Below are 27,254 nucleotides of genomic sequence, written 5' to 3'. Positions count from 1 at the left end.
ATGGTTCCTGTGAGCTTAACATTTATTTTTAAGTGAGAAATAATTTTCTCTGATCATTTCAAACAAAAGGATATTTAATTTTTCATAAGGTTTCAGGCTTTCATGTTTCATTTGTATTCTGACAGATCCTTCACAGTGCCTGTATCTAATGATTAGGATCTACTCAATATTTTAAAAGGCCAAAAATAGACACATTAATTTCTATTCTGCTAGATGATATTATAGACATTATCTATTTTATGCAGTTATTTGAAATTTCTACATATTGCTATGTATTTTCAGAGACCATGTTAATGTACTACACCTTTAACAAGACCAGACCATTACATTTTAATGATCTATAATATTTTAGCAAGGCCCTAAATCTCTCAAATTTTGAAGTAAGTTTATGTGTTCACATTTTAAAATAAAATACAAGAGTCATTTTGAAAAGGAAGCCTCTTCACTTCTTAGACATACTCACATAGAATCACTCTTTAATAAGTACAGTTAAAATGTACATGGAACATCTACGGTCCAGCTGTTTCTATGCTGGGCTTATGCACATATTCAAACCAATATACTGTGAGATGTTGAATGATACAAATACACTCAGGCTTTTTTAAAACCCTTTAGAATAGGATAGATGTTTTCAAATGCTTCATAGATCTCAGAACGTTCTTTGGCACCTATAAAGAAATCGAAGTTAACACAATCTTTAATATAATTGTATCAAAATTTTCTTAAGACTGAAATTTCATTGTCATCTCCAATTACTTTTAATACCATGGCATCTCTCTAGGTATACCTGAGAAATGACATTCATTCCTGGTCAAGACAAAAAAATGTGGTGACTACAGTCACATTCTAACAAACACACACCCTAGAACAGTCTTCTAGTACTTGCGTTGTGTGGGCATATTTGTCTTTAGGCTCACAGGGCACAGTATGAAATATGGAATGTTATCTCTCTGTGTGCCATGAGCTTCACAACAAAACATGACCTTCATCAACACCCATGGACTCTGCTCCCAACAAAAGGGCCTTCCTTTGATACGCTCATCTCTAGTTAACATCTTGATTCCCTCATATTGACTAACAGAGACAAAGTGGAGCTATTCTAAGGTTTTAAATGTCAGCATATGGGAAGGGATTATTAGAGAGAAAAATTGTACCACTGTCACCTGTAGAGTCTTAATGTTTCAGGGGATCTTTAATTATTTTTTTAAAAAATTTTTATTAAGGTATTATTGATATACACTCTTAGGAAGGTTTCACATGAAAAAACAATGTGGTTACTACATTCACCCATATTAGGGTATCTTTAATTATAACATACTTCTCTAGGAGTTAAAATGGATAAAAATATGAATTCAACATGGTCTCCACTGTTGAGAGTTATAAATCAGTCCCTCCTCACCTCACCAACCACCACCACTATTTCCACCTTCCAAGTTATGCAGGTAAGTTGTGCTAAGGGTTATGGACTGGCAGTACTTACATTTATATGGGGCTGTCAGCTAATCAGGAAACTATTATCTAATATTATTGGGCAGGAGGCAAGGAAATTAATGAAAAGAATATCAAAACTGTTGATTTGAAGAGAAATGGACAATAGCTTAAGTTTATAAACACTAAAACACTCTTCCTTGAGACTATAAAGCTAGAATAGAGGCTGGCTCACTAAGAGCAGGAATGACCTGTAAGAAATAGTTATATGTTCTAATTACAGAACTAATGAAAGAGAATTACCAAAAGGTGGATCACCAGATTTGAGAAGCAGGTAGAAATCAGGATTCAGAATCAAGGATGAGCTATAACAGTAACTTTTAAAATGGAAAATAACAAGTCTTGATGTTATGAAGAAATTGGAACCCTCATACATTGCTGGTGGGGATGTAAAATGGCTCAGCTACTGTGGAAAACAGTTCAGCAGTTCCTCAAGAATGCTAAAATAAGCATTACAATATGACCCAGCAATTCCACCCTCTGGTATATACCGCCCAAGCCGAAAATGGGTACCCAAACAAATAATGCTCATATAGACAATATTCATTGCAGCACTCTTCACAAGAGCCAAAAAATAGAAACAACCCAAGTATCCATCAACAGATGAATGGATAAACAAATGTGATATCTACCTACAATGGAATATTATTCAGCTGTAAAATGTGGATGAACTTCAAAACATCATGCCAAGTGAAAGAAACTTCTTAATGATAAAGGATTTTATTTTGAGTAATGGAAATATTTTGGCACTAGATAGAGAAGGTGATTGTACAACATTGTGAATGTACTAAATACCACTGAATTGTTCACTTTAAAATGGTTAAATTTAATCAAAACATCAATGACATTTTTTACAGAACTAGAGCAAATAGTCCTAAAATTTTTATTGAACTACAGAAGACCCCAGATAGCCAAAGCAATCTTGAGAAGGTAGAAAGCTGAGGGTATCATACTCCCTGATTTCAAACAAACCTACAAAGGTATTGAAGGGCCCCCACCCATAAGATGGCGAACCTCCTGCTTCTCTTCCGGGTCCTCGGTTCCTGCCGGCGCCACCTGAAGCCCAATCACCCCTCGTCCCCCTAATCCTAGCACCTAGCCAATAGCCACCAGCCCCGTAGAAGTGACACCACAATCACCCCATGCCCCTTCCTATATAACCCAGCACCATTCCCTAATAAAGCGGAATTCTCCGGTGAATTGCTGCTGTGTGTCACTCCTTTTCTTTCATTGGTGCTGAAACCTGGGAGACAGGACACCCCAACTGGGCCCCGTCTTCCCCCGACACCAGCAGCAGCTTGCCCTCGTCCTCTTTTTCCGGCACACTCACCACTCCTCTCTGGCCTTTGGGTAAGTTTTCCCCCAGAGTGGGCCACTCTTTCCCGAGCTATAACAGCACCATTGACCGTGATCGTCCGGCAAGGCCCTGATGCTCGGGGACGAGGAAGGAACTCTCCCTGCCTCAGGCCTTCACGGCTGCGGCGGACCCTCAGGCCCCTCCTCCAACAGCCATAAACGAGGTGACTCCTTTGCGGATGAGAACGCTCCCTTCCCCCCCCTTTCCGTTCCTTCCACTGAAAATTCCTTCCGCCAAAAATTCCTAGTACTAGGTACCTCGGACTCCAGCACTCTGCCTTCTTAGAGAAGTCTGGGTGACGACCCACACTTCCTAAGAAACCGACTCGTATACGAGTTTCCGCAGACCACCAAGGATCATCGGGGACGCCCTTTGTCTCCTTGTGGTCGGCTCCCAGCCCGAGGGTCTCCGTTCGTCTTCCCCTGTTTGCCTCCTTCTCTGTCCTTTAGCCATGGGAGCCTCCTCATCCCTCCCTGGAAGTTCACCTCTTGAATGCCTGCTCAAGCATCTAGCCACCCTCTCCCTGACGCCTGATATAAAACCAAAACTTCTCCGCAAATACTGCTCCCAAGATTGGCCGACATACCCCCTAGACAATAACAACCAATGGCCCGCAGGGGGATCTCTTGATCCTAACATCACTCGCGATCTCTTTAACTTCTGCCAGCGCCTGAAAAAATGGAAGGAGATTCCCTATATCGAAGCTTTTCGCCTCCTAGCTCAAAATGCCAGCCTCTGCACCACCTGTTCTCCGCCCCAAGTTCTCCTAGCCTGCAAGCCGTCTCCCTCCCCCCCACACACTCCCAGTCCCTCTTCGATTACCTTTGACCCAGCCGACGAACCTCCGCCATACAGGCTTCCCCCTTCAGCCCCTCCCCCTCCTACAACCCCTCCGCCCTCTTCCGCCATCGCCACCGCCTCCCCCTCCTCTCCTACAACAGCCCCTCTCCCTTCCTCCACCACCATCTCCTCCCCCACCTCACCCCCCTTGCAGTTCAAGCCTGAGCCTATCAGCCCCCCCTCTAACTAAGTCCCAGGAGCCTCCTCCATCTTTGCCCCCAACACCTGTTTCTGCCCCACAGACTGAGCCTGAACCCTTCAGTCCCCCTCAGACTCGGTCCCGAGGGCCTCCCAAAAGTATCGCCCCCCTCCGGGAGGTAGCAGGATCCGAAGGCATCGTGCGCATTCACGTCCCTTTCTCCTTAGGAGATTTAGCCCAACTTGAGAAACGCCTAGGTTCCTTTTCCACTGATCCCACGATATATATCAGGGAGTTTCAATGGACCCTCCAGTCATACAGCCCCACACATCATGACATTTTCATGCTCCTGGCCAATACCCTCCTTCCTGAAGAGCGTAGACGAGTTTGGGACTTCACCCAAACGCACGCCACCAAAACCCACAGGACTGACCCCACCTATCCCCCTGGCCCCACCGCTGTCCCCGAACAAGACCCACACTGGGATTATAACACCGCCATGGGTCTCCACTCTCAAGATATTTTCGCCTCCTGCTTAATAGCAGGTCTGAAAAAGGCAGCTCGTAAAGTAGTCAATTTTCAAAAGCTCCAAGACATAATTCAAAGGAGGGAGGAAACTCCCTCTGAGTTCTTAGACAGACTCACTCAAGCCCTATTACAGTATACCAGCCTGGACCCAGAAACGCCTGACAGAAGACATGTCCTTATGACATACTTCCTGGCTCAAAGCTACCCTAACATTAAAGCTAAACTCAAAAAGTTAGAACAGGGCCCCGCTACCCCACATACTAAGATCCTAACAGTGGCCTTTAAAGTCTTCCATAACTGGGAGGAGGAGAAAGAACACCATAAACAAAAGGCTGATCAGGCCAATTTCCAAATGTTGGCCCAGCTGATAAAACCACAACCTGGGCGCCCCTTCTACAAACAAGCCCCCCCCAGGGAGCTTGTTTCAAGTGCGGACAAGAAGGACATTGGACAAGGGTGTGCCCCTCCCCCAGATCTCCTACCACCCCATGCCCCAAATGCCACAAAAAGAGCCACTGGGGGTCTGATTGCCCAGCCACCCAAAGGGGAGGCCGGACGAACAACCCCCATCCTAAGCCCGCCGTAGTGGGGCTGGCAGAAGAAGATTGACGGGGCCCGGGGGCTTCTCGCCCGACCATTTCCATCACCAAACAGGAGCCCAGGGTTACTTTAATAGCAGACAGTCGCCCCATCTCCTTCCTCCTAGATACAGGAGCCACCTTCTCAGTCTTGCGGGAATACTGGGGCCCTACCACGCCTGCCATTACTCCTATAGTCGGGGTAGGAGGTAAACAGATTTTCCCATTAAACACCCCCCCTTTTATGCACAATCCAGGACAATCCCATACCTTTCTCCCACTCCTTCCTGGTTATGCCCCAGTGCCCCATCCCTTTACTAGGACGAGACATCCTTTCTCTCCTCCATGTTTCCATAACTATATCCACTCCCACAGCCCCCAGTACTCCCTTTCTGATGGACCTCATAGCCGACGACCCCCCTCTACCCAATGAAAGCTCCAGTTCCGCCCTCATACATCCTGTAAATCCCAAAGTTTGGGACATTACAAGCCCCTCCGTGGCTCTATGTCCTCCTGCCTCTATCAAATTACGTGACCCCTCTCAGTATATCTTCAGGCCCAATACCCCCTAACCACTTCAGCCCTCATAGGCCTCCAACCCATCATTCAAGATCTTTTAAACAAAAATTACCTCAGACCCACTCACTCCCTGTTTAATACCCCCATATTAGCTGCTAAAAAAACCAACGGATCTTTCCGCCTCATCCAAGACCTTCGCCTCATCAACATGGCCATCGTCCCTATCCATCCCTTAGTCCCAAATCCATACACCCTTTTATCGCAGATCCCTGCCTCAGCCTCCCACTTCTCAGTCCTAGATCTCAAGGACGCATTTTTTTCTATCACTCTGGACCCCTCCTCCCAAGATTTCTTCGCCTTCACCTGGACGGACCCATACACAAGACATTCTGAACAACTCACTTAGACAGTTTTGCCACAAAGCTTCCGAGTCCACCTTATTACAATACGTGGACAATCTTCTACTCTGCAGTCCCTCGTGGGAACAGTCTCAACTTGACACTGCCTCCCTACTTAACCTTCTAGCTTCCAGAGGTTACCGGGTATCCCCTGTCAAAGCTCAAATCTCTTCCCCTTCTGTCACTTACCTCGGATTTCTTCTATCTCAACAAAGAAAGTCCATTACCTTAGACAGAAAACGGCTCCTCTCTGACCTGCCCGTTCCCAAAACCAAGACAGAAATCCTTTCCTTTCTAGGCCTGGCTGGGTATTTTAGAGCGTGGATCCCTAACTTCTCCCTGTTGGCAAGACCCCTATACGACCTCAGCAAGGGCCCCCCTGAAGAAGCATTATCCTCCTCACCCCAACACTCCTTCATTAAGCTCTGTCAAGCCCTTGTGGAAGCCCCAGCTCTCCATCTTCCTGATTTGTCGAAGCCCTTCTCATTATACATTCATGAGAGGTCCAGTCAAGCTCTAGGAGTCCTAGGCCAATATTATGGCCCATCCTTTGCCCCAGTAGCTTATCTTTCCAAGCAATTAGACCCCACAGTTCGGAGATGGGCCCCCTGCCTACGGGCATTAGCCACTGGACAGCTCTTGCAGAAAGAAGCTCATAAAATGACATTCGGGGCGCCCCTTACTATTCTGTCCCCACATCACCTAAAAGACCTCTTAACCTACAAAAGTTTACAGACTCTCCCTCCCTCCAGACTCCTGACCTTACTGTCCTCTTTTCTCCAAAATCCAGACATTTCTTTCCTCCCCTGCCCGCCCCTGAATCTGGCCATTCTTCTTCCTCTACCCTACTCTCCTCATACTCCCTCGCATGATTGCCTGCAAGCCCTTCACAACTTCCTTCCGTGCCACCCCACGATCTCTGAAGGAGCCCTCTCACACTCCGACCTCATCTGGTTTACTGATGGGTCCTCCTTTAAACATGAGGGCACCCATTACACAGGATACGCAGTAGTCTCCCTCGAAGATGTCATCGAGGCACGAGTCCTACCCCCCGGTACAACCAATCAACAGGCCGAACTCATTGCAGCCACCAGAGCTTGCACTCTGGCCCGGGACACGTCTCTCACATTGTACAGTGACTCCAAATACATATTCCACATTCTCTTGTCTCACGCGGCAGTATGGAAAGAACGAGGCCTCCTCACCACAAAAGGAAATTCCATCACTAATTCAGCCTTAATTACTAAACTTCTAGAGGCTTCACAACTCCCACACCGACTGGGCATAGTCCACTGCAAATCACATCAAAAGAATGACTCCCCCTTTACTACAAGAGGTAACAATAAAGCTGACAGAGTAGCCCGGTCGATTGCCCTATCAGAAGAAGCACCAGACAGCGATCCGTCTGCCCCTGCGGTTTTAGCCTTATCACAAGACACCCTCTGTTCCCAGGACAGAGAGTCTCTCTTCTGCCTCTTACACGATCTGTTCCATCCTAGCCCCCAATCCTTAATCCATTTTTTACAATCCTTTTTTTCTCTCTCTCCTGAAGACAAAACCCTACTTAACCAAATCACCTGCAGGTGCACCATTTGCCAACACACTAACCCTAGTACCCTCCTCAAGGCCCGACCCTTCCCGGCTCATCGAGCACGGGGTAATGTCCCTGCCGCAGATTGGCAAATAGACTTCACTAACATGCCCCCCGTACGGCGTACCGGATACCTACTCGTGTTAGTAGATACATTTTCAGGATGGGTCGAGGCTTTCCCCACCACTAACAAATGAGCGTCCGCAGTTGCCTCTATCCTCCTCACCCAGATCTTTCCTACGTTCCAGATGCCCACTTCCCTCCAATCAGATAACGGCCCTGAGTTCACTGCCCAAATCATTCAGAACCTCTCCAAGTCATTCTCACTCCCCTGGCATCTACACTGTCCTTATCGACCACAGGCTTCGGGAAAAGTAGAAAGAGCCAATAGGACTCTAAAGGACATCCTGACCAAACTATCTCTAGAACTACACCTTGACTGGGTTCGCCTACTTCCCTTAGCTCTACTCTGCATTCGGGCCCTCCCAAAGAAACCTTCCTTCTTGTCGCCCTTTGAGATCATGTACGGCCGCCCAATTCTACCCCCAGGGCTCCCTTCCCACAAAGGACCGATTCCTCCCAATATGGCCCTTCTGCTACTCTCTCTCCTCCGCACCAAATTGTGGAAATATCAGGATTGGCTCCTTCCTGATCCATCCGCGTCCCAAAATCCTCCTGTCTTACAGCCCAGCCAACTAGTGTTTTATAAGCTGCCAGAGGATCGGCCCTCTCTCACCCCAAAATGGGAAGGTCCACACCCAGTTATTCTCTGCACCCCCTCGGCCGCCAAGCTCTTACTGCCTGATAACTCTGTCACCCCTTGGATTCATATCTCCAGGTTGAAACCAAACACCCAGGACCCACTTTCTCTGGACACTCAAGATCCATTGGTCACAATCCAGAGTCCTTCGGATACAGCCCAAGACGCTGTCTACTCTACCATGCCTCATCCCTCTGATCTCTTGAAACTCTGCATCTCCCGTTCACCCCCTTTGCCATCCATACCCGAATCATGACTTTTTCCTCCTTTACTGCTCCCTCGCTCTCTCTCGCTTTTTTTCCTCATTCCTATTGTCTTCCCCGCCACCCCAGCCTCCTTTGTATGGCGATTCAAAGTCAGACAGACTTACACACAGCATCAAACCAAAGTTACTACACTCATTGCCACATCAGACTGCCCTCTGAAAGGCTGCTCCGAGCCTTTATACCTCCACTTTCCTCCCTCCACCGAAGTGTTCACTAGCAGCTACCTTTATTCTCCCTACCTCTGCTTCCTCTATGACCAAAAACAAGCCTATTGCAGGCGATGGGGGATGTCCCTACTGGTCTTGCGCCATTCGCTACATGGGTGACTCTTGGTACCCACAGTATTACTCCTCCAACCGTTTCATAAAATATCCCAACAGCTCATTCTCCTTATCAATCCCAGATCCCTGGAACTCTCGATGGGCCACCGGAGTCACAGCCTCAGTTTACTATGGGGGGTCCTCGACCCCCCACGGTACCCTTCATATCTCTCGAGAGTATGTTCCCTCTCATTCCCAGATCTCTCAAGTTGCATCAGACATCGGACATTCCGAAAAAGTTATTGTCCAAACTCTTAATGGCGCCTCTTCATCTTCTTACCCCCGCTCCTACTCTTGGTTACAGTTCATTCAAGACACCACCATCTTTCTCAACCACACCCTCAACACCGCCAATTGTTTCTTGTGCGCATCACTACAGCACCCACTGCTGGCCGCCGTGCCCCTTAATATTTCCAACTACTCCTTCCATGCAGAAGGACAACCCCTCCACCCCCTGGCAGACATACCCCTATGGGAACCAGAATACGCAGATAATCTCACCATCCACCACTGTGTAGGCCCAACCCCTCCCCGCTCCAGCGCACTTCACTGTCTCTCTATCTACACCCCTACCTCCGGCTCTAAGACTTTTACGCAACCAGGTCACTTCTTTTGGTGCAATGGCAGTCTTTTCAACTCACTGCCTCCCAACTCTAATATACCCTGCATTCTCGTCACCCTAATCCCATAGCTTACACTTTACAGCATGGCAGAATTTCTTGAGCTCCAACCTCCCTTGCCCTTGCGCACAAAAAGGGCTACTTTCCTTCCCATCATGGTCGGTATCTCTTTGACCACCTCAGCCATTGGGGCAGGGTTTTCGGGAGGAGCCTTGAGTCACTGTCTATGGGCAATTAAAGATCTCAATGTCAAACTTGAGGGAGCCCTGACATCCACTGCCGATTCCCTGGCCTCTCTCCAAAGACAGGTCACTTCGCTAGCTAAGGTCACCCTTCAAAACCGGTGGGCCTTAGATCTGCTTACAGCCGAGAAGGGCGGCACCTGCGTCTTCCTTCAGGAAGAGTGCTGCTATTACATCAATGAATCCGGCATTGTAGAAACTGACATTACCAAACTCACCAACCTTGCCTCCAGCCTCCACTCTGCTTCCAATTCCAACCCATTCTCTTCAATACTAACAAACCCCTTCCTCACCTGGCTGTGGCCCATTGCAGGCCCTATAATAATCATTCTTCTCGCCTGTCTCTTCTTACCTTGTATAGTAAAGTTTATCAAATCCCAAGTCGGTAAAATCTCTAATCAAACTTTCAACCAGCTTTTACTCAGGAACTACCAGCTTTTAGCCACAGAAGATCCCTCACCCTCACGTAACCTCCTCACCATACGCTGAGATGGACCCCTCTCTCCGCTGGAAACTGTTCCTGGAAACAATGGCCACAGACGCCTGGCTTCTGGCACCCGTATCCTCTTGGCACCATTGGAATCAACAGGTCCTCAACCTATGGTTACAGGGAACCGTCATTGATTTCCAACCTGAAGAAGTCCACATCTACTCGCCCTTACTGTGGGGAGTCCTATCAACCCTTTCCTCCCAGTCCTCAAGCCCTCACTCCCTTCTCTGCCCCCGTTCAGCAGGAAGCAGTTAGAGAGAAAGCAACGTCCACAACCCCATAGAGGAGAAAGGGGGGAATGAAGGGCCCCCATCCATAAGATGGCGAACCTCCTGCTTCTCTTCCGGGTCCTCGGTTCCTGCCGGCGCCACCTGAAGCCCAATCACCCCTCGCCCCCCTAATCCTAGTACCTAGCCAATAGCCACCAGCCCCATAGAAGTAACACCACAATCACCCCATGCCCCTTCCTATATAACCCAGCACCTTTCCCTAATAAAGTGGAATTCTCCGGTGAATTGCTGCTGTGTGTCGCTCCTTTTCTTTCAGGTATAGTAATCAAAACAGTATGGTACTGGCATAAAAATAAACACATAGCTCAATGGAACAGTATAGAGCGCCCAGAAATAAACCCATATTTATATCGTCAGTTTCTGACAAAGGAGGCAAGAATATACAATGGGGAAAAAGACACTCTCTTTGATAAATGGTGTTGAGAAAACTGGACAGCTACAAGCAAGAGAATGAAACTTTACACCATTTAAAGACCTCTATGCAAGACCTGAAACCATAAAACTCCTAGAAGAAAACATAGGTAGTAAACTCAAACAACAGCATTAGTGATTTTTTTGTAGACATGTCTCCCCAGGCAAGGAAAGCAAAAGCAAAAATGAACAAGTGGGACTACATCAACACAAAAAGCTTCTGCACAGCAAAAGAAACCAACACAATGAAAAGGCAGCCTCTCAAATGGAAGAAGATATTTGCAAATGATATATCCAATAGGAGATTGATATAAAAATCTACAAAGAACTCATAAAACCAAATAATACTCATAAAAAAACTCATAAAAACACCAAAAAAATAATCCAATTAAAAAAATGGCAGAGGACCTGAATAGACATTTTTTCCAAAGAAAACATACAGATGGACAACAGACACACAAAAAGATGCTCAACACCACTAATCCTCAGGGAAATGCAAATCAAAACCACAATGAGATACCACCTCACACCAGTCAGAAAGGCTAATATCAACAAAACAGGAAATAACAGGTGTTGGCAAGGATGTGGAGGGAATTCTTATGCACTATTGGTGGGAATGTAAATTGGACAGGTCACTATGGAAAGCAGTATGAAATTTTTTCAAAAAACTAAAAATAGAAATACCACATGATCCAGTAATTCTACTTCTGGGTATTTACTTGAAGGAAACAAAATCATTAATTCAAAAAATATACATACTCCTATGTTCTGCAGCATTATTCATAACAGCCAAGATACGAAAACAACTAAGTGTCCATTGATGGATGAATTGATGAAGATGTGTGTGTATTTTATACATATACTAATTTATTTATTTATTTATTTATTTCTCAGCCTTAAAAAAGAATGAAGTCTTGCTGTTTGCAACATGGATGGACCCTATAAGGGTTACATGAGCGAATACTTGTAAGAAGTCCTTTGTAAGCCATAATACTTTACAAAATCAAAGCTTATTGTCCTAGAAGAATGTACCTCAGGATCAGGGATGTTGGGATGGCTGGTCTAAGTACATGTGGCTTGTCATTCAGTTCTGTAGGAACCAGTATGATGTGATTTGTTTGTCTCCTTCCCCAGAGCTGGATTCCTGACAGTCAGGGGATGCATTACATTCACTTTTGTATCCTCAGCACCAAAACAGCATGTGTATCTGGTAGGCACCCAATGCTTATGAAATATATATCATCTGTCTATAAGGTTTCTAAGCTCATCCTTACTCCTTAGCCAGTCCACATATTAATTTCCAACACTGCTTGGATTTTCCAATTCTATTCCTTCACCAACTACACATCTGATTTTCCCCAGTGGTACCATATGTGAGTGCATGTAAGTGAAAATCTTACAAATGGGAAAAAACCAGCATTAAAACCATGGAGGTATACATTTTACGGTATATACCATCTGCTATTAGTGGGAGACTGCCATTAACTACTGATCGTGATACTGTGTTCTCTCTCTGGCCCACTTACTATATCTGTGCTATTTTTATACTGCCCTCTGACCCAACTCCAAGAACCACTGATGTCGAGTTGAGAGTGACCCTCAATAACAAAGACCCAGCTTCTTAGTCCTTTACGCAGGAGGGAAATAAAGCATTTTACTGAAGGCTCTTTAGATTTTATATTCCTATCATCGGGGCAAAGCATCACAGCAAAATTTCAGTCTTTTTCAATGCTAGGGAAGAACAAGAAGAGCAGGCTTCAACTGAGGTAACAATAGCTGATGTTTCTGCCATGTTTACCATACACCAGGCACTGGATTTGGCCTCCTCACAACACTTAGCGGGTGGTTTCTATGGTCACCTTCCTTTTACATATGTGGAAATCAGGTGGAGGATTTAGACTCATCCAAGGTCATACAGCCAATAAATGAAGCCTGGATCCAAACTGGACATTTGGTTTCCAGGGCCCATCCTCTTAGCTACCACACCTGCTGCCTGTCACCACCAACAGAGTATTCATTTATCATTCCTTCAGCTGACAATCAGGTTAGGGAGAAGGTGCCCAAAAGACCACACAGGTGTTTGCATAGACATTTAAGGAGCCGGGGACAGGGCAAGTATGTGCCAATGGTGGACTCTGGAGCCAGGAAGCTTAAGTTTCCAGCCATGCTTCAGTATGGATAGCTGTTTGACATGGTTATGGTTACTTACCCTCTCCATTGTCCCCATTCTACAGGTGAGGAAACTGAGATATTAAATACAACCACACAGAGTTAACTAGAATCCAAGTACAAGCCCTTATCCCAGTGCCCAGCACATGAGTGCGCAACATATGTTAAGTCTATTGTGTCTGATCTTAGAAGTGAAAGTTGACAGATCTGATGCTCGTTATATTTTATTCCAGCATATCTGAGCTATGCTATTAAGTTTACTGTGGTCTGAGAAAAAACATGGGTCCTAAATATTATGCCTATTATAGCAAAGCAGCATGGACTTGGGAAAGCAGTTTGAACTTGGCCCAGTTCCTGTTGCTTTTTGCTGTCAGGGACCACGACAAAGTAGGACAGTAGGGCCTCTCTGTCCTCAGCTCACTTAACAATAATTAGAGCATTCAGATGTAGCCTCCGACACAGTTTGGGCTGCAGTTTGGGCACCTCAGGGAATTAAGGCAATTTTACATGGATAAATTATTCTCAAAGACCATGCAAATGGTACATGACACAATGGTTTCAAACTGCCACTTGTATTGTGCATTGGTGTTCTACAGTTCTTACATAAGGGAAGAGCTGACATCCATTATTCAATACAGTGTGCATTGTAATTTCAATACTCTTAACATTTTCTAGGCAAAAGTTATTTACCCTTGTTGGGACCTTGTTCTCAAAACAGCTCCACAGAGTCTTGCCATATTGGACAAGACCACATGGGCCTCTAGGACTCCACTGGACTCTCTATACAGCCACCCCAACTGAAATCCTAGAGGCAGGGCTACAAGGCCTCCTTGGCCCCTTTCCCCATGTTTAGACCCAAAATTGGGCCCTTGAGTTTTAAATTCCTTTCCAGGTGAAAGAGTTTAAGTACCCAAGAAAGGAATAAGAAGCATGTGTCTCTAAGTTCGGAGCAAAAGTAACCTAAACTGCATAGTTCTGGGTAAAGTACTTTGAGACAACGTGGAATAAATGGGGGAAGATCCCAATAGATAATTACTCATATTTCAGTGGTAAGACATTGGCTGGCTTCACTTCATAACAGAAGCAGAACTCTGGACTTCAGTCAGTACACCTCTTGTTATGCTCCTCACAAAGGTGATGACCTACGTCTTGTGACACATTTTAAGGGGAGTGTATTGTAGGGTTTGGGGTATTATGTGTTAACAATCCTTTACTTTTGTGATTTGAAACTTATGTGTGTGTACAATGAAATATGTACATGAAAGGTTTTTTTCCTTTTGAGTAAGTGGGAAAGTTGGTCTGAATTAAGGATATTTAAAGAAACTTGAGTACCTGTAATAGGAACTTAGCCTGTACTTGGCAATTGCATTTTAAATAAAGACTGATTTGTAATTAATTACACATAGCACATATGTGAAAGTATCCATCCAAAGGTGTTGAAAAGTTTGTCCCCTTACGTAGGCATACATTCACCTCTGATATTTCTATACTATTCAATGTACTTGGCAGACTTCTCTCCCTTCCTTCAGAATACAGAGGTAAACTTTATGCCAGTCACTAGGAGGTCTTAATTACTCCAGACTCTAAATTGGTGGCATCTGAGAAACTGTAGTTTGTTGTATTCAAAAGGTTCTTGAATTCCAAAACAGCTTTCCCACTTTGAAGACACGTTACTTATTTCTCAGAGAAAAACAAGCTCTAAAACTTTACTGAGAGTTCTAAAAGCTGACTTAAGAACAGACATTCCATGTTTTGGGATGCTGAGTGGTAACTATCAGTTTTTCTCAAATTAATCCGGGTAATGAAAAATCCTTTTTTTTTTTAAATGGGCAATACCTTGTAAAATTCTGCCAATTGTTTGGAAGAATAAATATTTGAAAGGATCTAACAAACATAAAGAGACGCAATGAGGGAAAATCAGCCCTATCAGATACAGAGACCACTTGAATTAAAGCACAAACCACAATAGTATAGAAATATAATAAGATATGATAGTATAAATCTAGAGCAAAAGAAGAATTCAAAATAGACCCTTATATAAAAATAAAGGGCAAAAGGAGTCATCATAAATTAATAAAGAGAAGAAGGCTCTGTAGTGTTAAGATGGCTGGCCAGTTCTTTGGGAGTGGGGCATAATTGATTTGGCTCATGCCATACAAACTTGGCATTCATCTTGGTACAGAAGGGTAAAATGTGTAAAAAGCCAGATAAAATTAGACAAACAGCAGACTTCAGTAGAGTGGTATGGAAGAAAGTCTCAACCATTTACTTCAAGAATTTTTAAGCCCTTCTGTATGTTAAAATAAGTCAACTTTTGTGGAAAAAGTCACAAGTATAGCAAAAAGCAATTACTGTTAATATTATGGTGAATACATATAAATCCTTAGGGAAAAAACTAATAAAAACTAAGTAGGCAAAGGGAATAAGTTATGTACACACTATTTACAAAAGATAAAATGCTATTTGTTATATATGTTAAAAAGTGATCAATCTCTTCTTCTGATTAGTAGTGATGTTAAAGCAGTGAGATCATTGTCACTTATACTGTTAAAGTTTTCTTTTATATCATTTTGTTTTGAATTCTGCTGAGGGTTTGTAAAATATACTTACGTACATCACTGGTAGGATTGTATGATCAAGGAGAGCTATGTTGTATACACATTGAAGAAACTGGTAATTTATACTAATAATTTTAAAAATGGTCATATCCTTAAAAGTTCCATTTCTGAGCATCCACACTAATAAAATAATTTTCCACACATAGAAACAGACAAATCTTGGTCTCATTTATAATCAGCAAACATTTAAATGCTGAACAATTATAAGTTCAATGCAAGAAGACGTTAGAACTTTGGCCTGCTGGCCAAATCTAGTCTGCTTTCTCTTTTTGTATAGCCTCTGAACTGATAATGATTTTTATATTTTAAATGGTTGGGGGCAAATAAAAACCAAAAGACTATTACATGACACATGTAAATCCTATGAATTAGATTAAAATCACATTTCAGAGACCTTATGTAAGGTCTATAGCTACTTTCTCATTACAATGGCAGAGGTAAATTGCAACATGGCCCACAAAGCCTAAAATATTTAGTATTTGGCTCTTCACAGAAAAAAGGTTTGCTGACCCCTCTGTTGGAACATTGTGCAACTGTTAAAAACCTTCTTGAAAAGTTTGTAGCAATGAGTTAAGGCTCATATGTTATAATGGTTAATAAAAAGGCAGGATGTAAAAATGAATATACATATCAAAATGACATAAAAACATGAAAAAAGTTATATTGTTTTGGGTATTAGGACTGATAGGTGATGTTATATTCCTTTCTACTTTTCACTTTTCCAACAGGTATTCTATAATAGCAAGAATTGCTTTATAATGGTGAACAAAGCCATTTAAAAGAAAAAGCAAAGCACTGAGTTTTATGAAAGTCAGAAAATGATCATAGAACTTACCTGTCAACACAACTTTTCCAGATACAAAGATAAGCAATACAATTCGTGGTTTTACCATTCTATAAATAAGGCCAGGAAACAGTTCAGGTTCATAACTGATATAAAAGGAAAAAGTTCAAAATAGCATTATTCAATTATTTTCCCATAATATTTAAGACCCAGTATACTAAAGCTGCATATTAAAACAGTTTAAGAAAGTTATTCTACCAAAAACCTTTTGGCCACCTTGATAAAAGTAGTCTTGAGTGGCGTACGTAATTTCTTTTGGCAGTCAAAACCAGAATTTATTTTGGTCATAATATGTTTTCAAGTGCAAGTCATCCTAAGGTATTAGAAATTAAAGTAACTTAGGGCACCAGATTTAATATATTAAGATCTTGTCGGTTAAATGTTCTCCAGCTTTCCAAAAAAGTCTATCCATAAAAATAAACACATTTTCTGAAGTTTCCAAGTCCCCCAATAATGAGCACATTCTGTATTAATTTATAAAGTGCTAGAGTTACCAGTTTAGCAAATAAAACCTAAACAATTTTCTAGATTACTGTTATTTGTCTCTGGACAGGTAAAGAAAACTAAACTACCCCAAGTTTTAAAAACTCAGGATTTGTTTGTATAAACTAACTCATTCACATTTACTACTAAATGTGAGTTGGCTTCTCCATTGAACAAAGGATTGGCAGAGCTAAGAATGGCTACTCCATAGTCTAGCATAGAGAGGAGCAGAGATTCCTAGAAAGGTATAAGGAGCCAACAAAAAGAAGTCAGGAGTTAAATAAAACTATTCTTAAAACAAAGGCTAATGGTAATAGATATACAGGAAGAAATCTGGAAAATGGAGCACTAGATGATGCATGAGTCCTTGTTCTGAAAGGGTGAACCCAGACCACACAGAAAAACTCTATTCCATTCTGCAGTGAATGAGACCACACAACAGCAGATGTGAGACTTTTTAGAGGCACCAGAAAGGTGCATCACAGTGGTGAGTGGCCCTAGAAAGGTGCATCACAGTGGTGAGTGGCCCTAGAAAGGTGCATCACAGTGGTGAGTGGCCCTTCTTACATATGAAGGTTACTGTGTGTGGCCCTCTCTACTTGGCATCATTCCGCCTTACTGCAGAAAGCCTGTCAAGACTTCTACCCACTAACCACTTCCTGACACTGGGGAGACACTGATACTAGCTGGAGCCCTGGAAACCCCAAGGTTTGATCCAAGAAAGTGATGGCTGGGGGCACAGAAGGAATGGCTCTCTTTGATCTTCCAACCAAACCTTAGTACTCTTAAAGGTATAAACAGAAGTCTTGGGTATGTAAACGACAGTGAACTGAATTTGGCTTTCTGGAACCAGGGTTTTATTGTACCAGCACAATGAATTCCCAATTAGATATTTACTTCATTTTATTTATTCTCTGCCTCATTTAGAAAAGAGTTTGAGGCATGAAAAACAAAAGGTTTTGATTAGGGATGGAGAACATCTCATTGGGGTTGAGAATAACAAATACCTGCCACTCCTTGGCCAAGCCAACTTCAATGCACTGTTCAAATTTCAGCTTAAATGTCACTTCTGTTAAGAAGCCTTCCTTGACCTCCACATCTACTCAGCCCAGTGACATTAATTAATCTGCTCAATGGCACTGTAGCACTACAAGAGGTGTTCACCTTCATGATTGCCATATTCCATTACTTTCTTTGGCATCTCTGTCTCCCCTCTTGGACACTAAGCTCTATGAGGGCAAGGGATTGTAGTGACAGCCACAATCACTGGTCACCACAGCATCTACACATAGTAGCCACCTAGATTTTACCCATTTAAGAAATAATTATCAGGATATCTTTGATTTAAAAATGGAAGGGTAGGAGAAAAATGCTTAGGGAAAACAAAACAATTATGGCATAGAAAGACTGATGGAGAAAGTGCCCAGTAACAAGGGAGACACTTGTATTGTCAGGTGCTGATATATAAGTTTGTAGAGCCAGGGGGATTAAATGAACTTAACATAAGGTTTTAACATAAGGCACACTTGACCTGATAATTAAAACTGATGTGTGGCACAGTTCCCTACAGGGCTAGAGATAAGTAAAGAGAGGCCTAATTCTAAAGATACAAACCTGCTGAGAAAGAGGTGTTTTTTTTAATGCCCAAATGTCATGAATACAGACACTGGAGTTGTAATCCATAACCTAAGGATGGAGGCCAAATACAGGGCATTTGGGGAAGGCAAGAATAGACTAAAAAGAGAGAAGGAAGATATGAGATGGGCCCACTCCAAGTGGCCAAATACAGCGCATGTGATGAATTCCTGTCTTGCCCTACTGGCAGTTTTATCTTTCTGAAAGTAGAAGTAGTGACAAGGGGAGCTCCTGGTCTAGGCTTACATCTACAAGAGAGGATGACATAGGTGAAAAAGAAATGAAATGAAACTGCAGACGAATTGCATGTATCTTAGAGCTCTTCATGGCCCAGATGGGGAATGCTAAGTCTAATACAGACATGATCTTAGAATTCAGGCAGAGGTCTTTGAGATGTTCAGAAAAAGTTGGTTCAGAGAAAGACAGACTGGAGGCCCATGGTTGTGAATCTAGGAAAGATGGCTCATGTGCTGAGAGACTTTTAAAAATGGAAGTTTTACTATGAATCTACAAATTACTTCAAGATTGAAGAAAGATAAAGGTACCTAAACAGGAGGTATGTCTTACATGGGTGGAGGGCTTCCCAGTGAACTCAATGTGTATATCCCAAGAGGTGTTACACTAATACACTAAAGAAGAAATTGTGGTGGGGACTAGAGCTACACACACTCAACCCCAGTGAGATGTTCTCCATCCCTAAAATTGATGCAGAGGTAAAAAAGAAAATATAATCAAGGGGGAAAAAACATTGCCTGAACAATATCATAAAAGCTAAATCTAAGACTGAACTATATGTTAAAAGTTAGGAAAAAGCAAAGCAAATTTTAGCTTCTGTTTATGTCTCAAAGGGAAGCTAGCATGTTAAAGCACAACTATGTGATCTCTATCCATTCTGTTGAACAGAATGGTTACTCGAAGGCAAAGAGAAGGAAAAGTGGGGTGTAAGGACCTAAGTTCAGGCTAGATCAAGAGAATTGAAGAGCATGTGTGATTCTAAGCCAGTTCCAGTGCCTTGACCCAGGTGTGTGTCCCAGGGGGCAGTGGGCTTGGGTGTTAATGGATCAGCCTTGGTCACCGCTGCCTGAGGGCCTGAGCCGGCAGGAAGAAGCACCAAAGCAGTTGAGGGAGGAGAAGGAGCATTTGCTCTTGAGGCCTGAGACGGGGAGTTGCATTTGAAGAAGCCAGGCTCACTAGAGATGCTCCTGAGGAATGTGAATACACTAAAGAAGAAATTGTGGTGGGGGCTACAGCTAAACACACACAAACAAAACGGCTAAATAACTTGACAGGACAAAAACTAGATGGGACTGCCTTCATAGCATGTGCTATGGCCATTCTTCAGCTTCTCTCCTTTTTCCCCTCCCCAGCCGTCAACTTCCTAATCCACTGCACACCCCTTCTCTGTCTGCTGTTGCCCTCACCCACAGCCAGGCGTGCAGTTTTAGAAAGGTACACAGCAGCTGGTCTCTGTGTGGCTCTCCGGCATTGGCATGACCTGTGAGCTACTAGCACCGGAAATTCAAGTAACAACAATGTGTTTTATTAAAATCGCCAACCAGTTGATTAGTATGCAATTAATTTTGAGAACCATATTTCAGAAGACTGGACACATAAGGTAGGTAACCAGTGAGGACTGAGGCTCGCATCTTAACCCTTTCACCTACTGTGCCTTAAAAAAAAATTGCACTTTCTTTGAAAGATACATTATATAAGCATCCGGTAACAACTTTAATATGGTGGTAAGCTCAAAGTTAGGAGATATAACAGTCATACCTACTGAACTGCTGATGAGTTAGCACCAAACCTTCCAGCCTGATTGGAAATCTCACATCACAGCTTCCAACCATGTTCTGAATTTTAAAATCAAGGAATCTGGCAGGGAACCCGAGCTTCTGCACCACACGAGCATACTTTCTGGCTGCAAGTCGAGACTGGTCTTCACTGGAAAGGGGAAAATGTGTTGAAAGATATCTTAATCACTATGTCCACTCTACTACTCAGGCTGTATTCATATACTTTTCTGACTTATGGTTAGCATTTGTATTACATTTATCTTTCCATGTACACTTCGCACCTATAGACTGAGGATGAGGAACGACTTCCCCTGCATTTGTTCCTAGCACCTAGGAAAAGGTATGGCACAAAGTACAACTGCTGTACTGAATCATAAGCTGATTTACCTTAATTTATAATATTTCACATATAAATATATGTATTTTCCACACTATTAGATACAATTAAGTATTCTGCTGGTTCTCAGAGTCTTCAGCCCAGCAGCACCACCTGAAACTTATTAGAAATGCAAAGTTCCCAGGTCCCATCTCAGATGTGCAGAAACTCTGGGGGTGGGAGCCAGCAGTCTGTGCTTCAAACCCTCCAGTGATTGTGATGCTTTGTAAGGTTTTAGAGCCACCTGTCTGGTATTAAAGTGTGTGCTACTTAGATGGGAACAACATTAACAAAAATAAGGATGTGTGTGAGTCAACAAACAACCAATGAGAAAATAAGAGCCATGCTGAGTAGCTCAGGGGGGCAGAGAGGAATCAGCATGTGGGTATTTATGGAACAAATTACTTTAAGGAAAAAACATGAAAAATACCTCAGAACTTGCCTAATTTTGCTCAGCCTTTCTCACACAACTGCCATTCACCTTATACCCAATATGAGAAAGAAAGAAATTTATCCAATTTTGTGGCTATGTTCTTTCAGAATGTTTGTCCTACTCCAGCCCTAAATCCCTGTCAGAATGGGAAGTCTGGGGTTTGAGGCTTTACTTTTCATAAAGTCCTTTTCAATGGTCACCACCCAAACAAATCAATGAGTAGCAGGGGTTGCCAAACAGGGGGCACACCTGGTGGGTGAACCACGTGAATCCACCCTTTCTTAGAGCTGGAAATCAGAAGCGCCTGAAAGACAAGCCAGGTTGAACTTGGGTTTGCCTGAACCAAAGGAGGCACTGGACTCTCTTTCCCATCTAGGTTCTTCACAGCACTGCCCCCTCGCACGTGTACTAATTACATCACACATCACCTCACTTTGATTCTCCTCACCCACTTATAACTTCTGAAATAGCAAGGCCATGTCCCCAAGTTAGCAGTGAAATAAACTTTCTATTTTGAAAAAATACATTTTGCCTAACTGAACCGTTACGTTTACCATAGTGCAAATGTTAATAAGGTCTGATTTCAAGAGTTTGCAGAGCCCTATAGTTTCTTGGGATATTGGCTGTGAATATCCCTTAAAAATCCTCATTCAAACAACTGACAGTTACAGTCTACATACATATCCTTGTACAAACACTAGGAAATAGAGTAAGAACCTTGAAATGTCACCACCAGAACCACTGATCAATCTGACCCTTTGGAACTTTCCCTATGTAAACACAGGTATTCCTCACTAGCAAACTGGTTATTACACCTAAAGATAATAGGTTTGGATAAATTTCAGAGGTAAGTCTCTTAGACTAACCCAACTCTCACAACCCTCAATCCAAAAGTCAAGAACCAAGTACTCTTGGATAACAAGGGTCTCTTATTTTCTGAGCTCACTAGCCAAGCTTTCACTATCAAATTTTAGAAACCAAATAAGTTCAGACAGGGAAAGATACTCATGAATGTGTAATATGAGCATATTTTAAAGTGAAAGTGGGATAATAAACCTACAGTTTAGTTGCCTGCTCCCACACAACTTAAACTATACCTCCAACTTGATATATATATGTGTGTGTATTTAAATGGCTAAATACAATTTTAATTTATGATCTAAAAAACTATTACTAGACATTTGTTTCTCCTCATTTTAAGCAATGCTGAAATGAACTTCCTTGCAGACATCTTGCAGAATTGTCCAACAGCTTAAAAAATAGAGATGTCTGGGTCAAAGGACACACAGAGCAACAGAAGAGAAAGCCAGAAACTTATTCAGATATATTTAAAGAACTGTATATGTAAAAACAGGTGGGCAAAAAAAAAGGAGTAAAAATGGATTTTTCAGCAAATCTCTTGGTGCACTAATTGGTCATTTGAAAAAAAAAACATTATTTTTCAATGAAACAAAGTTCTAGACTTGTTCTGCCCAATGTGGTAGCCCCTGAGCACATGTGACTATTAAGCACTTTGAAATTTAGCTCGTACAACAGAGGAAATGAATTTTTAAAAAATTTTTAATTAATTTAAATTTACAAAGCCATAGTGGCTAGTGGCTAGCATCTTGGATAGTGCAGATATGGCAAATTTCATTTCCATCACCTAGAGAAAGCTCTAACTGAATCAAAACATCAACTTCCTTTCCTCACTACAAAGCAGGACCCAAAAAAGGCCAGAAAAATACACAAGATCAGTATTTATGTAATATTGTGCATGGGAAATGCCTTCCTAAACATTTAAGCAAACAGCCATAAAGAAAAAAATTGGATGACTACACACAAAAAATTTTAATTGTGTAAAAAAAAAAACATCATAAGACACCATTAACAGTAATCTGGGAAAAAATGTTTACTCTATAAAATGGTAGAAATACTGAAATACAAAAAGCTATTTACAAAGAATATCTCCACAGACGGTTGGGCAAAAGACACAGTAGGAAATTTACATATGAAAAGTTAGTCTCACTAGTAAATACAAGAAATGTAATTAAAACAACATAATTTTACCAATTTGGCAAATATAAAAAAGAATATTATCACCCAGTATCGTTGGAGAAAATGAACACTCAGTATATCTCTAGAGCAAAGAGAAACTGATGCAACCTTTCAGAAAGACATTTGCTATCATCTTTTAACACTCAGAAGGAGGAGCAGCTCTCCCACTACAGGTTTATGCTGGAAGGGTCTACATCAGCACAGGGCTTCCTCTGCATGAGATCCAGCAAAGACAAGTCTTTTAAGAGATATCTCCTGACCTGATGCTCAAGCTAGTGGTCAAGAAATGTCTCATTTAGCACCTTTAAAAAGTTCTCTCCATCTACAATGAGGAAAATACATAACTACTTCCCCAGGCTTAGACAGGCTTTATCACTACTGTAGCTTTAAAAAAAAAATGTACCTTAAAAACAAGTTGTATCAGCCTAGTTAAGTCCCCTCAGTTTAACAGGGGGGACTGTAAAGTGGAAAAGAATTCAGTATTATGAACCAGAATGTTTTTAACCTAAAATTTGGCATCTCATGAATTTAACTCTTGAGCAAAGTATTTTGCTCCTACTGTGTGTTTTAAAACACGAATGCTACCCTTCCTTGTTTTACATGATGAATTATTTGTCTGGCAGGGGTGGAGGGTGGTCCCTCATACCTCTTGGCTCCTGTGCAGACCATCTTCCCAGAGCTAAATATGAGGGCTGTTGTCCTGGGCTCTCGGATCCTCATTATGACAGCAGCAAACCTCTGTGCACGGAAGCCAGAAGGACAGTTAGCTTCTGCTAGGACTGAACACTCCTCCAGCTGAACAGCTGAGCTGCACATGCACACAGTCTTAAATAAACAGAGATAGGAGGAGAAAACCAAAAAAATGCCTGGGTCTGTTCTCCCATATTAAAATTAACTAACAAAAGTGATCATGATTCTAAAATGCACTTAGAAAAAACAGGTAAGAATAATACATCTAAAATTTGAGTACTTGTTATATTCAGGCTCTATGTTAAGAGCTTTACAGGTTTTCATCTCATTTATTCTCATGACAGGACTCCAGTGAGTCCATTATTATCCCCATTTAGTGCACAGGAAATGAAGTGGTCACTTGACCTCCAACATTACACAGGCCATGGTAAAGTTGAGACTGAAAACCATGACTAATAAACTTTATACTCTGAAATACTTTTATTTTTTCAAAGATTCTTTAAAAGAATATGAAGTATGTTACAGTTTGTGAAGACTATAGAATGTACTAAAAAGCAGCGAATATATGTAGAATATAGATATATAAATATACTTGTACACACATATATGTTTATACATATATGTACATATTTATATATAGATATATAAATATACTTGTACACACATATATGTATATACATATATGAATATATTTATAATTTTATATAAATTTTATTTCTATATAGTTCGTAATTTTTAATTTATACAAATTTGTATAATGTCTATATCTACACATGTATAAAAATATATCCACAGCAAAAATGACCCAGGAACAAAACCCCTGGGCCAGATGGATTTACCTCGGAATTTTATCAGACATATAGAGAAGACATAATACCCATTCTCCTTAAAGTTTTCAAAAAAATAGAAGAGGAGGGGATACTCCCAAACTCATTCTATGAAGCTAACATCACCCTAATACCAAAACCAGGCAAAGACCCCACCAAAAAAGAAAACTACAGACCAATATCCCTGATGAACGTAGATGCAAAAATACTCAACAAAATATTAGCAAACCGAATTCAAAAATACATCAAAAGGATCATACACCGTGACCAAGTGGGATTCATCCCAGGGATGCAAGGATGGTACAACATTCGAAAGTCCATCAACATCATCCACCACATCAACAAAAAGAAAGACAAAAACCACATGATCATCTCCATAGATGCTGAAAAAGCATTTGACAAAACTCAACACCCATTCATGATAAAAACTCTCAGCAAAATGGGAATAGAGGGCAAATACCTCAACATAATAAAGGCCATCTATGATAAACCCACAGCCAACATCATACTGAACAGAGAGAAGCTGAAAGCTTTTCCTCTGAGATCGGGAACAAGACAGGGATGCCCACTCTCTCCACTGTTATTCAACATAGTACTGGAGGTCCTAGCCATGGCAATTAGACAAAACAAAGAAATACAAGGAATCCAAATTGGTAAAGAAGAAGTTAAACTGTCACTATTTGCAGATGACATGATATTGTACATAAAAAACCCTAAATACTCCACTCCAAAACTTTTAGAAATGATATCGGAATACAGCAAAGTTGCAGGATACAAAATTAACACACAGAAATCTGTGGCTTTCCTATACACTAACAATGAACAAATAGAAAGAGAAATCAGGAAAACAATTCCATTCACAACTGCATCAAAAAGAATAAAATACCTAGGAATTAACCTAACCAAGGAAGTGAAAGACCTATACCCTGAAAACTACAAGACACTCTAAGAGAAATTAAAGAGGTCACTAACAAATGGAAGCTCATCCCATGCTTGTGGCTAGGAAGAATTAATATCATCAAAGTGGCCATCCTGCCCAAAGCAATAAACATATTTGATGCAATCCCTATCAAATTACCAACAGCATTCTTCAACGTACTGGAACAAATAGTTCAAAAATTCAAATGGAAACACCAAAGACCCTGAATAGCCAAAGCAATCCTGAGAAGGAAGAATAAAGTGAGGGAGATCTCGCTCCCCAACTTCAAGCTCTACTACAAAGCCACAGTGATCAAGACAATTTGGTACTGGCACAAGAACAGAGCCACAGACCAGTGGAACAGAATAGAGACTCCAAACATTAACCCAAAAATATATGGTCAATTAATATACGATAAAGGAGTCATGGACATACAACGGAGAAATGACAGTCTCTTCAACAAATGGTGCTGGAAAAACTGGACAGCTACATGTAAGAGAATGAAACTGGATCACTGTCTAACCCCATACACAAAAGTAAATTTGAAATGGATCAAAGACCTGAATGTAAGTCATGAAACCATAAAACTCCTAGAAAAAAACAGAGGCAAAAATCTCTTGGACATAAACATGAGCTACTTCTTCATGAACATATCTCCCCGGGCAAGGGAAACAAAAGCAAAAATGAACAAGTGGGACTATATCAGGCTGAAATCTTCTGTACAGCAAAGGACACCATCAATAGAACAAAAAGGTACCCTACAGTATGGGAGAATATATTCATAAATGACAGATCCGATAAAGGGTTGACATCCAAAATATATTAAGAGCTCATGCACCTCAACAAACAAAAAGCAAATAATCCAATTAAAAAATGGGCAGAGGAGCTGAACAGACAGTTCGCCAAAGAAGAAATTCAAATGGCCAACAGACACATGAAAAGATGCTCCACATCGCTAATTATCAGAGAAATGCAAATTAAAACCACAATGAGATATCACCTCACACCAGTAAGGATCACCACCATCCAAAAGACAAACAACAACAAATGTTGGTGAGGCTGTGGAGAAAGGGGAACCCTCCTACACTGCTGGTGGGAATGTAAATTAGTTCAACCATTGTGGAAACCAGTATGGAGGTTCCTCAAAAAGCTCAAAATAGACATACCATTTGACCCAGGAATTCCACTTGTAGGAATTTACCCTAAGAATGCAGCAGCCCAGTTTGAAAAGACAGATGCACCCCTATGTTTATCGTAGCACTGTTTACAATAGCCAAGAAATGGAAGCAACCTAAGTGTCCATCAGTAGATGAATGGATAAAGAAGATGTGGTACATATACACAATGGAATATTATTCAGCCATAAGAAGAAAACAAATCCTACCATCTGCAACAACATGGATGGAGCTAGAGGGTATTATGCTCAGTGAAATAAGCCAGGTGGAGAAAGACAAGTATCAAATGATTTCACTCATATGTGGAGTATAAGAACAAAGAAAAACTGAAGGAACAAAACAGCAGCAGAATCACAGAACCCAAGAATGGACTAACAGTTACCAAAGGGAAAGGGACTGGGGAGGATGGGTGGGAAGG

The 27,254-nt window shown here is 41.8% G+C and overlaps 1 protein-coding gene across 1 annotated transcript in view; it reads right to left on the bottom strand.

Moving 5' to 3' along the window:
- Positions 1-443: 443 nt before the first annotated feature.
- The window catches only part of TBPL2 (TATA-box binding protein like 2), a 32,211-nt gene continuing 5,400 nt past the window's right edge, over positions 444-27,254 (bottom strand). Inside the window, exons 4-7 of the mRNA XM_036916593.2 lie at positions 23,872-23,963; positions 20,360-20,527; positions 16,460-16,554; positions 444-668 (exon numbers count right to left, since the gene is read on the bottom strand). Coding sequence (XP_036772488.2) covers positions 592-668; positions 16,460-16,554; positions 20,360-20,527; positions 23,872-23,963 — 432 coding nt within the window. The 3' untranslated portion in view covers positions 444-591. The remainder of the gene's footprint in view (positions 669-16,459; positions 16,555-20,359; positions 20,528-23,871; positions 23,964-27,254) is intronic.

The sequence above is a fragment of the Manis pentadactyla genome, chromosome 11 (genome assembly GCF_030020395.1).
Source record: "Manis pentadactyla isolate mManPen7 chromosome 11, mManPen7.hap1, whole genome shotgun sequence".
NCBI classification, from domain to species: Eukaryota; Metazoa; Chordata; class Mammalia; order Pholidota; family Manidae; genus Manis; species Manis pentadactyla.
The sequence above is the reverse complement of the archived record's forward strand: the minus strand, read 5'-3'. Positions and strand labels throughout refer to the sequence as shown.